The 13,974-nt window shown below is 54.7% G+C and overlaps 1 protein-coding gene across 1 annotated transcript in view; it reads left to right on the top strand.

Annotated features, from left to right (window-relative positions):
- The window catches only part of LOC119103933 (arrestin domain-containing protein 17-like), a 33,140-nt gene extending 23,579 nt beyond the window's left edge, over positions 1-9,561 (top strand). The window contains exons 5-6 of the mRNA XM_037227633.1: positions 3,788-3,973; positions 8,966-9,561. Of these exons, the coding sequence (XP_037083528.1) occupies positions 3,788-3,973; positions 8,966-9,145 (366 nt within the window). The 3' untranslated portion in view covers positions 9,146-9,561. The remainder of the gene's footprint in view (positions 1-3,787; positions 3,974-8,965) is intronic.
- The last annotated feature ends 4,413 nt before the right edge of the window (positions 9,562-13,974 follow it).

Here is a 13,974-nt window from a genome sequence, read left to right as displayed (position 1 = left end):
TCAACTATCAACACACGTGCTATTGACCCGCGTTTGCAGATTCCTTCAATAACCGCCTGATCTAGGTAGAGACAGCGAACCTTAATCGAAAGATCTCGGTGGGAGCCGACGCATAGCGGTGCCGTGAGGTGAGAATGAGCCATTCATCGACCACCACTGATAGCAACACTCTTACCGTCTTTCGATCTTCGGTGTACTGCGTTCCCCCTGACCATTGTCTGACGTCTGCCTCTCAGAGGTTGGTCTGCTGAGAGCGAGTGGCCCCGACCACAGCGGCACGAGTCTCTCACCAGGCGCAGGTATGCGCTATTGACCTTGTCGGAGCCGGCGCAAACCCACAGAGTTTAACGTGTAGAACAGCAAGTCATGCTGACCTGAGAACACAACCACTGTGCTACGGCCGGGCTTTGTAGTCAGGTACGAACGCTGAAAATGTAGACATAAATTGTCATGACCCGTTTAAGAGTTAACACGCCAGTCGTGATTATTTGTGCAGCTGGAAATGAAAAGGTCTGAAAATGGTGGGATTTAAGTTACTTGTTTACTGACGTAAACTTGCATGGTTGGCTTGCAAGTTTCTTCTGGACTGAACTTTTTACTGGCTAGTTGTGTTATGAGACAGCAATTGTCACATAAACTCACTGAACATCACCATCCCGCTCGCTGGGGAGGCATCTGGAACCTTAAGCGCTATCGTTGAGTAATATCTTTAGCTTTTGGAAATCAGGAGCACATCTCGGTCTTGATGAAACACCACTTAACGTTTTATTGCTTGAGATATTTATGCCATGCGGCGTGCGGTACCATGTGAGGCTTACTGTTAGATATCGACCGAGAGAAAAGATGCATCTGGAAAAGGGCACCAACAAATCTTTAAGCACGCTATTGTTGTAGTATCGTTTCAACAGTTCCATGATTTCAAAAATATCGTCTACGGCTAATCTTAAGGCCTATTAATTCCATTGACATTGAGGTGTGAAAAGCTTGTTTAAAGCCCGCTACAGCGGGTGCGGCCATTCTGGCGAGCGGTGGCTGCGGCGGGTGGGCCCAGCCCGGCTCGTGACCAGGAGCTGTGGTGGGCGTGACCAGCCGGTGCTGGCGTCGCCCGGCCACCCCGGGCACCGAGCACCCGGTGCCGTGCCCGGGTGGCAGGTCGGCCACGCTGACACCGGCCACCCCCGGGCACCGGGCACCCGGTGCTGTGTCCGGGTGGCAGGTCGACCACGCTGACCCCGGCCAGCCTCGGACACCGGGCACCTGGTGCCGTATCCGGGTGGCAGGTCGACCACGCTGACCCCGGCCGGCCGGGCCCGGCTGACGCCGGCCGACGGCTCTCCTGCAGCGGTTAACATTCCACGGCCAGCCGGCGCCGTGATGGATGCACCGCTCGGGACTGGCGCCGCCGTCCCGATAAAAGAGGCGCACATTAGCCCACTTACGCGGAAAACAGGGGTTAATTTAGGCGTGCACCAGCTCGCGACACGGGCAGTATGGCGCGCACGCACCGGGAGGCTGGGAGACCGGGCACACCGGGAGGTTGGGCGCACCGGAGGCTGGGTGCACCGGGAGGCTGGGCGGCTGGGAGGCTGGGTGCACCAGGAGGCCGGATGGTCGGGTGGCCAGACGGCCGAGAGGTGGGCGCGCCGGAAGGCCGGGCGGCTGGGAGGTTGGGTGCACTGCGACCCCGGGCAGCCGGGAGGCCGGGCAGCCGGGAGCGATGGAGCGCTGGCCAGGCTCACCACACCGCCGCGCCGGTGTCTGATTATGTTAGTCTGCTGATCCGCTGATGATGTCGCTGTCTGATCTGATGAAAACATCGCTGTCTTTATGTGAGACAGGTGCTTTAATCTCAATAACTATGGAGGAGGTTGTGCGCGGACACGACTCACGTGATCATATGGAACAAAAGCGGACATGTTTTTTGCGAATAGGGCTTGGAACCAGTCCGATAAATTCATCAAGCTTTCCAAAATAATCTCACGGTATTGTTTCACTCTGCTGCACCAAAGTTGAGGCATACTAGTTGTAGCAATCTAGGCGGGACATTCGAGTAAGCACACGTCACGACTGCTCCTCTTCTGTGTAAATGTGTCTCTGGGGAGCGTATAAAGTCATGTTACGTTACGTTACGTTAACGCCTGCACCTTTTCAGCGCCAATTCAGTGCACGTTTCGAGTTGCTCTCTGTTGACAACATGATCGTGATGCTGTTGGGTGTGAGGATGTGCGTGCGCCGTGCACAAGCACATTCGGGCATGTCCCTTCCGGCATAGTCCGCGCTCCGTCTCTGATTGCTTTGTTTTGCTAAAGGGCACAAATGTCCTTGGAGCTAGAAGTCCGTGGACTTAGTTTTGGGAAGGACTAGGGCGCTTACTCCGCACTATCAGTATACCGGACGCGTCCGGCGTCCTACTCTCCGAAAGCTTCACGTATATGTCACGTGACGCCGCGTCATGAGTCGCGTGTTCTCTGATATGGCTGAAACATGTGCTTGAATGTTAAACCACTATTTGTTTGTGATCTGGTGAGGCATTTCACAATTACCACTAATTTTCTCCCAAGCTCTGATCATTCCTGTATTGAAAACACACGCACAAACCTTGGTTTACGTGCAGTTTTGCGTTTTGACCTGTCCAGTAAAAGTTTCTGTCCGCCTTGTATGCCACATAACTAAATAACTATGCGCTGAACCATGGATGAAATATAATCCAGCTCTGTATGGAATCACTGTTTCGTGGAAAACTGCAATGACAGGAACACTATGCGACTCATGGTGAAGGACACATTCGCGTCAACGGTCCTACACAACTGCAGCCATGTTTAAATGGACACCCACCTACACTGCAGCTGAGCTAGCCCGATGAAGCCGGCCGGGTGCGGCGAGTGAGTGACGGGCACGTGCCGGGCCGGTGCCCTCTGCCGAGCCCTCTGGTGGCAGCCGGGTCAAGCTCGCGCTGAGCGGCCACCGCCAGCCGCATACTGAACAGCTGCGACTCCGCGTCGCCCATGCATTACTTATGAGCGGCCGGCCAGCGGACCTCCCCGGCCGGAAAATATGGCGCTTGGGTTACAGAGCATGTGTTTGAAGCCCGTTTAACAGTATGTAGGCCCTCGTAAGTCAGTGTTGATGCATGCGCTTACTTAGCGGTGATTTGTCTTACCACACGAACACGTAAAACCTGACTACATTTCCTCGAATTCTGTTTTGTCGGCGGTAGGACGTCCCTTTGCCTGCCATCAGCATGGTCTGCTAGTGAAAGATGATAGAAATAGACGACTCAGACCCGGCGGGCACGCATTCTCGTCACGTCGGCGAACTGCCGATATCTATCCCGTCGATTACTCTTTAGTCAGAGATGGGGCTCAAAGAAGTTGACAGGGAGGCTAGGAGATACCTGGGCTCGTTTACATGCATTTTATAGCGTATCACCATTGGTCGTATCTAGAACTCTGATGTTGGCAGCTGGGACTAAATCTGATGAATGTTGGTTCATTTCTACCCTACATTGAGAGTCATTCAGGCTCATGGGTATGCAGACCTATGTTAGTTTCGCCCCAGGGAGTTTACTGTCTTGCACCCCCAGACAACGGGCACTGAATGCCTCTAAGTTGAAGGGAGCGGAGCGGAGGTGGTTTACAAACCTGACGTCTTTCCCGATGCGCGCGTCTCTTCCCAAGGGTCTTCTTGCGGCAAGCGCTCGGATGAAAATGGACGTGTTAACTAACGAGGGCACTTTGTGTTCCACATGTTCCGCATATGTTCCGAGGTGCATGTGTTCCTTTTCCAGACCATACACTACTTGTCACGGAGCAAGATCGTCAACACCGAGAGGAGAGAGCTGTCAAGGGTAACGCGCGGCAAGATTCGCGCCGGCGAAACGGACGACTGGAACAACGAGCAGTTGTTCGTGCCGCCCCTGCCTCCCACTAATCTCCGCGGGTGCCATCTCATTAAGATCCAGTATGACGTCTTCGTAAGTATCTGGCGAGATCCAGACAGCGTGAGAGTAATCCACATTTCGGGGTTATATGATACAGATTGTTCTTGACATCACGCAAAGCAACCTGCATGTCCGCAGTTCTGACTGATTTACACCATTGCATGTTTAAAGTTTATCTGTTGTCTTTATATCACACATGAGATGGCTTTGAGATATGTTTAAGTATGACAGGTGCGTAGTTGCATATCAGAGCCATGATTAGTGGCCAAAGGAGCCACAAGGGCTATTTCGTCCTTGGTTTAAAATCATCTCACGTCGTAAAAATCAGTAGAAAGGACCCAGAACAGAAGAAACGGCTTAAGATCATGATGCATTTTTGTTTTTTTATGAAAATCAGACAAGTGCCGTGAAAACAAAAGTCGGTGACAGCACTTATTTTAGGATATACCCAGGGCTGCTCCCGATGAGTCATGACGAAACAGCACGAAGCGTGCTAGCATGCCTATAATAATGCCACGATTGTAGTTGCACGTCTCAACCGCCAGAACCATTTCAACACAAAAGCCTTGATTATGTGTCACGTGAGACGCAGTAGTGGCGTGACCGGAACTTGAACCCAGCATCGACGGGTACAGAGCTGAGCCCTGTGACCACTACACCACCACCACCGCCTCAGTCCTCACGTGCTCGAGGGGCGCTATGCCCTCCGGGCATTTCCTGGCCGAACCCGCTGCCGACCGGAAGTGCGGTTTGGCTTACAGCAGGCTTGCTCGCTTTCCCTTTCCTCTCCCTACAGCTGGCCACGTCTCTCCAGACATTCTTTTTTCCATATCTCCATCTCCTTTGATTTTCCTCTGCTGTCCTCGTTTTTCATCTTTTGTGTCTTTGTCACAGTTTGCACTTTCCATTTTTATGGTCCTTTTGTTTGCCTCTGACTACAGAGACACGCACCGTGCTCATTACGCTCCATCCACTCGGGCGAGCTGGGGTACGTCCGCGTACTGGCGAAACCTCTGCGTGCTCATTTGAATTCAGCTTGCGCTTGGACGACGCGGCCAAAAAGGGTCGCTGAAAGGTGCACACCGCTTGGAACGCGTCCAGCTTTCGAAGCGCCCTATCGCCACGTCGCATGCTGGCGTGCGTGACATTATGAAGGTGCCTTTTTAGAGCGCAGTACTTTCTCATCAAGACTGCCATGCCGTGTGCTTTGAAAGCCAAAACTATGATGAGTACGACAGTGACTGCTCCCTTTGGAAGACATGTACACCATATGCTATATATATACATGTATATATATATGCATATATATGTATACATATCAGTATATAGGTATATATATATATATATATATATATATATATATATATATAGTTATATGCTTAGGTGTATATATTAACCAACATAATTTATAAAAGAGCACGTCACTGCACATTTGCAGCCTGAAATGTGACTCACCCATGTTCGACTAACTCACCGAGCCTCATGACTCACCCAAGTCTCAGCCCCAGCGAAATGACTGCAGTGTTTGTGAACGCGACCCGCATCGCTGATGGGTGCACACACCCGCTGGCCCATGAAAAGTATGTGTGTTGGAAGAGCATGAACATCGCTGCACCGACGTACACGTTCAGTCCTGTGAAAACACGTGCTGCGCGGTGGCGCGCTACACTCGCACGCACACCGGTGAATCGCCATAACTCCCAACCCACTTATGGTAACCGTCCTATTTGCACGGCGCTCGTAAACAAGCGTAATTGGCCAGTGATCACAGGTCTTGCAAATGACGTTGGGCACTACCTCAAACTGTGCCACCGCACCCCACGTCCCCTCTGAGCGGAATCCCGGTTGGGGAGCCGACTTCGTGGGAGCCGATGCGACTGGGCTTGCCGGATCCTCACCCTGTGACCTACCTGAAGGAGCCTACCCATGGAAACGGGCTCGAGGGTCTGGCTTTGTTCCAGGCCGTTCGTAGCCTTAGGGCGGATCACCTCGTCACTGGGCAGGAAAGCGTGACATCCAGCTAGCTGACCGCCGTGAACGTGCATGCCCATGTTGGAAAATAACGCCATCTACGTGACCGTCAGCATGACGAACCGCAAACCAGGCGACGACCATCTGAGGGCCCTGTTCAGCAGACATGTCCGGGCATTGGGAGACCGCCGGACGGCTAGACCGTTAGACGGGTCCGGTCCTGGGAGGACCGCCCGCCCGCAGTCTGCTAACGTGTCCAGCTTCGAGCAGACGGTCCGAGGCACGGCGCCTCTCGAATGTGTCCGGGCCCGGGCACGCGCCAGCCGTGTGGACCGGCCGGAATCCGCCGGGGGCGGCGGCCGTCGCGGCCGTCAGCAGGCGGTCGCAGCGGTGGGGTGTGGGCCGGGGAAGGCCGCTAACGGGCGCACACAGTCGTAAACGGCGAACGACACACGCCGCGTGCCCACCGCCCCGAGCCGCGCCGGCACGCCGACCGCCCAGGAATGCGGCCGCCGCAGGACCGCGGGGCCTGCGCCGCGGGCGCCCCGTCCGAAGTATGGTGGGCAAGTCGCTCTGGCGGCCCGGAACAGGTCGCTCCTGGCGGCTCGGGGCAGGTCGCTCCAGACGGCTCGGAGCAGGTCGCTCTGTACGGCTCGGGGCAGGTCGCTCCAAACGGTCTGAGCAGGTCGTTCCTGGCAGCTCGGGGCAGGTCGTCCCTGGCGGCTCGGGCCAGGTCGCTCCAGACGGCTCGGAGCAGGTCGCTCCGTACGGCTCGGGGCATGCCGCTCCAAACGGTCTGAGCAGGTCGTTCCTGGCAGCTCGGGCAGGTCGCTCCGGACGGTCTGAGGCAGGTCGCTCCGGACGGATCGGGGCAGGGCCGCTGCGTTGAAGCGATGCATTGACAGGGTTGGCTGGACCGGCGGCGGATGAGGGCTTACACGGCGCTGTAGGCGTAGCGGCTTGGGAAAAACACTTGCTCGGGGCCGTTTCATCACGCATCGCATGCAAGGCCGATTTAAAAAATACGCCACAAAAGACGAAGACACCAAAGGCTCCCTAGATTTCTGTCACGCAAATACATTCATCAGTAACACGTCCGTCATGCCATACGTGTTTGGCGTGGTTTATCGGTGTCACCGCGAATTGACGTGAAAGTGCGACGTCGAAGTTTTCTAGGTTGTTTCAGTGTTATGAGCTACGTCGAAATGAACGATCTGGAATATACTGGTTAAATGACGTTGATCAGCTGGGTTTTATAGCGCGTCGACTGCGTAGTCATATGGAACCCAATGAATAAACGACGCTGTACAGCATTGATTGGTATACGCATTGGTATACGAGGGCGTGTTTCAAAGCAGTGCTCATGGTCGTGGTTGAACAAGGTTAAGTGAAACTGAACGTTGGAATTCATATGGAACGTAAAAGACAGAAATCTTGGGAACCTGCGCATGCTTCGACAAAGAAGCGATGTCAAAACAGTCAGCCACAAAGATCACAAAGCACATCGCACGTCCCATATCACAAATCACACAAACACACAAATACAAACAAATCTAAAGAAACCCAGGATATTCGTCCCAATGGCTCATTTGGTTAGAGCGCCTGCCTCGTGATCCACCTGCCCGTGGCGGGATGGGCTTGAGTCGCTATAGGCGTTGACTATTTGCCCTTGACAGGCATGGCCTGCGGCCGGTAGCAGCGGCCGCCATCAGGTCAGACGACGTCAGGGGGTAGGACGGACCGTGCCGTATTGTATTGTATTGTATTGTATTGTATTGTATTATATAATGTATATTACAATTTATTATATTATATATAATGTATATTATATTATATATGTGTAATATAATATAATATTATACAATATAGATACAATATATATTATATATAAATATATATTGAGTATTGCGGAAGCATGCGAGCGTCTTTTGACACCAAATTCTGCCGTTGGCTTGGAATTGCGCGATCGGATGGTAGGGGTCAGGGCTCACACAAGCACTGCTTAGCGTGAGCTCTGATCCCAGAAATCCATCCATTCAAAAGGTTCGGATTAAGCGTTAAAATTTTTCTAGCTCCCACATACTAACACCATGTGCACGGAACTGCCCTGCAAACTGTGCACTATAGAGCTTGCTATGGCCAAGAACCTTACCATTCGCCCTGATTCACCTTTTCATAACGCAGACTGATAGATGGTTGAAGGTCGATGCGTCCCGCTGGCGTTTCCGAACCAACACGATGGAGCTTAGGGTGTTTTTGTGTCGCACAAGATGGACAATAGGCTATTGAAAATTTAGCCGCATTGCACAACACCCCGGGAGGTCCCCCCCCCCAAACGAGGGTTAATGGTCCCGACCCAACAACGCAACCCAACCAATCAGGGCGAGTGATAATGAGCTCAACCGAATGCGAGGTCAAGAACATCGGTGCCGTCCTTGCCGCGTGGATACTTGTTTCGGGGACCCCTTAGCATGGCGCCGGGCATGGGTTGTAAGGGTCTGGTGCCGGACCAACTGCAATGCTATTTTTGGTGGGGGGGGGGGAGAGAGAGAGAACTGCCGATCTAACCTGATACACAGTTTGAGCGCATCTGTGAAGTTGGATGCTGATTAGAGCTTAGAGTCTTCTGGATCGTGTCATTCTCTATCTTTCACGCGCCTTTGTTTTTTAATCAAAGCTAGTACTCACGCCCGTGACCGTGACCAGCCTTCAACCGCTGAGTTTTTCCCATAATGTATACGAAATAGTGCTTCTTTACACCGTTGAAGTACCCACTCGGCTATTGAAGATGTCATTTTGAATAAATAGGTTGTAATGGAATGATATCGCCCGCCAGGATATATTTTCGGGTGCTTTGAGTACTGTATTTGGGCGTTGTTTTACATTATATACGAGAAGCATGCCTGTGAATCTGGCCGGCCACAAAAATGAAAAGACAAAGCTCAGTATCAATTCATGTCGAGTTATTGACGTTGTAACATACCGCACGACAACCGACTACCGCAGCGACCGCTCGGTGCGTGCTGTCCTGACCACCCACGCCTCTCACTGCAGTTCATCATCAAGCCGGACAACCTGGAGAAGGAGATCAAGCTGCAGCTGCCGATCATGATCGCCTCCTACCCTTATCGCAACGCCGACGGCACCCTGAGGAGGAAGCGGGGCGCTGAGTACCCGGCTAGTCTGCCGGTCTTCCGGCCCTGGCTCGACGTCAAGCAGAAGGTGCTCGTCTAGCGCCGCGCCCCGCCTGGCGCCCGCTCTCGTTGGTCGTGATGCTGAACGGTGTGCCACGTGACCGCCGCCAGAGAGCCACCAGGAGCCTGGGAAGCTACCCCGTCCATGTGGTGCCGGCCGGTGGCAGCGCCGCGCTTCGGTGCCCGTGGCGATGCGCCACTGCCGTCACGTGACAGGCCCGATGTGAGAGGCGGCGGCAGCGGCCGGGACGGGAGCCAGGGCCCGCCAGGATTGATCACCGACGCGGCCGCACTGCCGTGCCAGTAATTGTCGGCGAACCCGATCGTAACACCGGCTCATTATTTTAAATCCTGCGTGATGAATCGCGTGCTTAACGGAGAGATTCCAGTGGCGGGCCGGATCTCTTCACACCAGCTGATGGCGGCTGAGCGGCCACCAGCTGAGTGCTGGTACACAGGGGGTGACCCCCGTCCCCCGTGGATGGCGAAGCTGCGTGGCGACGGCCGGTCCCACCGATGGCCGACTGTGCGGACGCCACCCAGTGATATGCGTCTTTGTTGCGATGTGACGGATGTGACGGTCAGGCGTCGCTGGCCACCCCCTGACCGTGACACGCGCGCCGTGCCCTCGCCACCGCGGTCTGTGGACACCGCCAATTGGTCTTGGTCGGGTCGGGCCTCTAGGTGAGATGGACATAGCTTTCGAATAATTACTTGCGTTGTTACGAAGCGTACGGCCCAGCACTTCTGTAACGGCCCGCGCATAATCACGACGTTTGCGTCCCACTTGACTTCGGAGGCTGACGGCAGTTTCTGTAATGATGCTGCCACAAATCAAGGCAATCTTAGTTTATGTGCCCAAAGTTGACAGATCGTTAGCCAGCATTCCTGTTAAGTGATGATAAGAACTTGTTTATATGTGTACGCGTCGCGGCGTTGCTATGCGATGACGGGCATAGAACTCGTCTAACGACTCACGAGACTTTCCGCGTAAATCTGCGTCGTTCCGCGTTCCAAACTCGTGTTATCAGTTCGTATATTATTAACCACAGTATCGGCAATAACACATAACACAAATATGAAATGCGCTGTGTGGTCAAATGACACGACGGCGAGGTTACGAGAGTGCCGCGGGTACAGAGCGTCGATCCGCATCACCGCGATTCACCGCATCACCGATGACCGCACCACCGAGATCTGATCCCCAGCGCTTAGCCTGGCGACCTCCACTCTCCTATCCGAGCCCGGCCCCACTCCGGTTTGGCCGCGCCGGACTCGCCTGCCTAGCTCCACAACAATGACACATGAAGGACATGTCTGCGGGCTACAGCCACTCCCAGTAATCGCATGAGTACAGTACACCATAACGCCTGACGACTACAGCCGGGTCCAACACCTGGTTGCTGCAGCGGTCTGACAACTACAGTCAAGCACCACATCTGACGGGTACGGTCTGGCACCGCATCTGGCGGGTACGGTTTGACACCACGTCTGACAGGCACGGTCTGGCACCGCATCTGTCAGGCACGGTCTGACACCGCATCTGACGGTCACGGTCTGACACCGCATCTGTCAGGCACGGTCTGACACCGCATCTGACGGTCACGGTCTGGCACCGCATCTGTCAGGCACGGTCTGACACCGCATCTGACGGTCACAGTCTGGCACCGCATCTGTCAGGCACGGTCTGACACCGCATCTGACGGTCACGGTCTGACACCGCATCTGTCAGGCACGGTCTGACACCGCATCTGACGGTCACGGTCTGACACCGCATCTGAAAGGCACAGTCTGACACCGCATCTGACGGTCACGGTCTGACACCGCATCTGACAGGCATGGTCTGGCACCGCATCTGACGGGCATGGTCTGGCACCACATCTGACGGGCACGTTTGAGCAGCATGGTGGCATTAGTGGGAAACGTCTGGAGGTCGGCCGAGTAACACAGCGTATAGAAACACTCATGAATGCTACAGTCTATTACCGCGGGGCAGCGCTGTATCTGAAAACTTGTCTAGTGTCACGTCCGATGCTCCAACCCAGTCAGATGTGGTGCTACAGCCAAGCGTCACGTCTGATGTTAAGCTCAGCGTCACATCCGAGCACTGGTTTCTTTGCGCATCGGGAGACATGACAGGGGACGTGGTAGGCTTCCACCCCTGCTGGCTTCAATCACAGCGGAACGCCGGCGTCACGTGAAGACCACCCGAGCCTCACATCTGATCGCTACCGTCCGCGACGCCAGCAGCGCCGCCGTCTCTGGGCCCACCGCCGGGCGCCAGCAGCGCCGCCGCCCCCGGCCAATCGCGGAGTGTCGGCACCAGCGGCGGCCGCTCGTGTGGCAGCCTCACTCCTCGAGGAAGGTGGCGAACACGGCCCATACTGTTGGCGGTGGAGGTGGCTGCCTCGGCCTCCTGGTCCAGGTGCGCCGGCTGGTCCTCATACGTCACGGCCACCTGGCGGTCACGAAGGCAACTGTGGGTACGCTGAGTGGCACACCAGTGATGGGCTTCGCAGGCTTGGGGACCTTAATCACATTAGCAGTCATGTCCTTTAGACCAGTGACAGAAGCCCATCAAGACACGGTGTATTATTTGATTGAATACGTGCTGTGCAAACAGTTTGTTCAAATATTTGCGTGATGTTTCTAAAACTATATTGCGAATATGCCACAAAATTTGCCTACATGATCGGGCCAAATAACTGATATTGCATTCATGTACTCGACATTCGATGCGGAATTCAGTTTTTAATTCGTTAAAAACTGCATGACCAAATCAAACCCGAGCATGCATAAGTACGCACATACACGCGCCGAACGGTATCAACGAAGCTTTCGAACATCAACTATCATAGTTTCCGGTTGTTCTAAAACTATTCTGACCTGTTTGTCCAAAATATGAGGCATGCGTGCAGCAAACCAAAGCTAGCGTATTTGCTTTGATGCAGTCTGAGAATAGCTACTACTGACATTGCAGGGCACACACTATTTGTGAACGCCTCTCTCGCGACCTACCTTGAAGCTTAAAGGAGGACGTCACTGTCCAGCGGCCAGTTTGGAATCCGAACCGCGATAAGGTTTGTTTGCCGCCCTCTAACCGACAAATCAGGGACCCCGCCCAACACAAGCGGACCTGTAGTTGTTCGGACCGTCAGCAAAACCTTCCGCTTGAGGTCAGACGCGTGTCCCAGCAGCAGAGGCAGAGAGTGGCGGCCGAAGGTAGACCGGGCCTGCTTCGAAGTCGCCATCCGAGGGCGACGAGAAGGCGCTCTCCAGCGCATGGGAGGCGTGCGAAGGCATAATCAGCGCCAGCACCCGCCTGCCCAAGTGCTGGGCGTCGCTGGTCCACCTGCTGAGTACGGCGTCCTACGACTGGAGCGCCACAGCGATCGGTCAGCGGTTGGGCTGTGGTCGGTTAGCGGTTAGCCGGTGGTCGGTCCGCGGTCGGTCAGCGGATGGTCAGAGGTCGGTCAGCGGTCGGTCAGCGGTCGGTCGGACGTCAGCCAGCGGTCTGTCAGCGGTTGGTCACCGGTCGGTCAGCGGTCGGTCGGCATTCGGTCAGTGGTAGTACAGCGGTCGCCCAGCCAGCGGACGGCACGGCGCCACCACCAGAGGAGGCGCGCCACAGACTGCCAATGCACACTTGTGGCAGCCGTTGCCAACAGATATCACAAAGGAGGGATAGTAACCAGTAACGTCACATGATACGTGACTTGTGGCAGGCAAATCATACACTACAGTATCCGTTAATTTATCGGCAGACGTGGCCAGCATACGGTATAATATATAATACGTTATGATACAACACAACTATACAACACACGTACACACACACACAAATATATATATATATATATATATATATATATATATATATATATATATGCATATATATGATATCACAAAATGAATACAATCATCCGTTCTGCTGAATGGTGCACTGTTTCCAAGCTCATTTTCTGAGCTCTCCAACATCGTAGCCATCCTGTGTAGCTGTTTGATGCGCACCATCGCCGCTCTCCCAACGCACAGCGATGGCTCTCCAAGGAAGATCGCACTTCACGAGCACCGTTGCCAAACTGCCGGTATGGGCGGGCGGGGGAAGGGGAGAGGCGATGTGCTGACCCTCCTCATCAGGTGCAGCTTGGCCTGGCTGTCTATCACCGAGTGCGTGATCATGTTGAGCAGCAAAATAGAAGTAGCTCCGCTCCTTGGTGGTTAGCACGCCCCTTTCCACTGGTTCTTCGCCGGCCGTTCGCACATGTAAAGCTGGCAGTACAGCTTCAGCGGGTTCCATGTCTCGTCTGCGACAAGCGGGCCTCCATGCTGTCCCGGATTGGTTTCATTCGTTTCGTTCTCGCTCCTCCATCATAATATCTGTTGGCGACGACTGCCACAAGTGTGCGTTGGCAGTCTGCGGCGGGCTTCGTCTGGTGGCGGCGCCGCGCCGTCCGCTGGCCGGGCGACTGCTGACCGATGCTGACCGACTGTTGACCGGTCGCTGGCCAACCGCTGACCGACCTCTGACCATACGCTGATAGACCGCTGACCGACGTCTAACCATCCGCTGACCGACTGCTGACCGGTCGCCGGCCAACCGCTGACCGGCCGCTGGCCGACCGCTGACCGATCGCCGTGGCGCTCCAGACGTAGGGCGCCGTACTCAGCAGGTGGGCCAACGACCCCCAGCACTTGGGCAGGCGGGTGCTGGCGCTGATTATGCCTTCGCACGCCTCCCATGCGCTGGAGAGCGCCTTCTCGTCGCCCTCGGATGGCGACTTCGAAGTAGGCCCAGTCTGCCTTCGGCCGCCACTCTCTGCCTCTGCTGCTGGGACACGCGTCTGACCTCAAGCGGGAGGTTTTGCT

This window comes from Pollicipes pollicipes, unplaced genomic scaffold (assembly GCF_011947565.3).
Source record: "Pollicipes pollicipes isolate AB1234 unplaced genomic scaffold, Ppol_2.1 Scaffold_5724;HRSCAF=6776_pilon_pilon_pilon, whole genome shotgun sequence".
NCBI classification, from domain to species: Eukaryota; Metazoa; Arthropoda; class Thecostraca; order Pollicipedomorpha; family Pollicipedidae; genus Pollicipes; species Pollicipes pollicipes.
This window is presented reverse-complemented; position numbering and strand designations above follow the sequence as displayed.